The 1,402-nt window shown below is 41.7% G+C and overlaps 1 protein-coding gene across 1 annotated transcript; it reads left to right on the plus strand.

Annotated features, from left to right (window-relative positions):
- Nucleotides 1-274: 274 nt before the first annotated feature.
- LOC127263592 (F-box/kelch-repeat protein At1g57790-like) lies at nucleotides 275-1,066 on the plus strand. The gene has a single exon (XM_051292694.1). It carries the CDS (start codon nucleotides 275-277, stop codon nucleotides 1,064-1,066), a length of 792 nt encoding a protein of 263 aa, XP_051148651.1.
- The last annotated feature ends 336 nt before the right edge of the window (nucleotides 1,067-1,402 follow it).

Consider the following 1,402-nt stretch of genomic DNA (forward strand, 5'->3'; position numbering starts at 1 on the left):
GGCTGTCCGGTGAAATGATATTGTGGCAAGTCGAGAAGGCGAGCCAGATGGGGATTGCAAGCTCCCATGTGAGATCCTGGAATCGATCTTGTCTAGGATAAACTTGAAAGACAATATCCGCTCCTCTGCTGTCTGTACAAAGTGGTTGCTTGCTGCCCAATCTGTCAGGAATGCTAGCAAGCACCCGTGGCTTATGTTTATCCCAAAATCGCAAGATCTCTGTGAATTCTACAACCCTACTAATCGCAAATCCTATTACCTCAAAGTGCCGGCAATGAAGAGCAGCGCTGTCTACTATTGCAAGGATGATTGGATTCTCTATTTCTGCCTCATAAACCGTCGTCATTTCCTCTTCCACCCGTATAGTGGAAACACTCTTAGCTTGCCAAAACTGAATCAGAACAGCGAAGTTGCTGCATTTTCAGATACGCCAACTTCGCCTTCTTGTGTCGTGTTCTCAGTAACGCGAGGAGGGGGCAACACCGTCTGTATCAGCACTTGCCATCCTACGGATAAAGAATGGAAGAACTACGAATTCAATGTCCTTCCGCAGGCTGTCCAATTTGGTTTCAAACAGATAGCTTACTATGAAGGTACTTTCTGGTGTCTGAACAGAAGAGGCTATTTGGGAATTTTCGGCATTGAAAAGTCTGCTTGGAGTATCCTTCCGGCCCCCCTAGCTGCTCAGCATCCAAGCATTCTTTACACACCGAAGTTCATTGCAGCGTATGAGGGAAATGTGTATATGGTCTGTTCTTTCTACTTAAAACCGGCTATATACAAGCTAAACATTGAAAAGTGGCATTGGGATTTCGCTGAAAGTTTGGGTGAGTTGTCGTACTTGGCAAACCCTGTGAACTCCCAAATCAGGGCTAAAGTGCTTGGGAGAAGGAGGGAACACTCTATTCACTTCTCCAAAGTCTTGTACCATGGGAAGCAAATTGTTACTTATTCGATGAGTGACAGGAGGTTCTATCCATCGAAGAAATGCTATGATTGGGAGGATAAAGATGCCTTTCAGAATGTTTGGATTGATGCTCCTGAGGACACTTCAGTCTTCCTTTGAGTTGCTTGCCTTACGGATCGATGTCTTTTTTGCCGATAGCGAATTTGTTTTTATGTGTTCTATATTAAGCTCTGTGGATAGATTTGGATTTGAAACTTATTTGTGGAGTGTTTATTGTTGTTGTTGTAGGTTGCTATATGTTGTAATATAGCAATGTTTGTTGTGAGATTTGGGATTGTTTGTTGAAACATTTGGAATTGTTTGTTGTTTTATTAATTTCCTTTGATTTGGACGTTGTTGTGTTGTTATTTTTGCATCGGTCTTATTTTGATTTATTTTAGGGTTTTGCCCAATTTATGTTCTTGTCTTTGCTGATGATGTTTTTTTTTTTTTTAA

The sequence above is a fragment of the Andrographis paniculata genome, unplaced genomic scaffold (assembly GCF_009805555.1).
Source record: "Andrographis paniculata isolate CXL003 unplaced genomic scaffold, ASM980555v1 Contig69END, whole genome shotgun sequence".
Lineage (NCBI taxonomy): Eukaryota > Viridiplantae > Streptophyta > Magnoliopsida > Lamiales > Acanthaceae > Andrographis > Andrographis paniculata.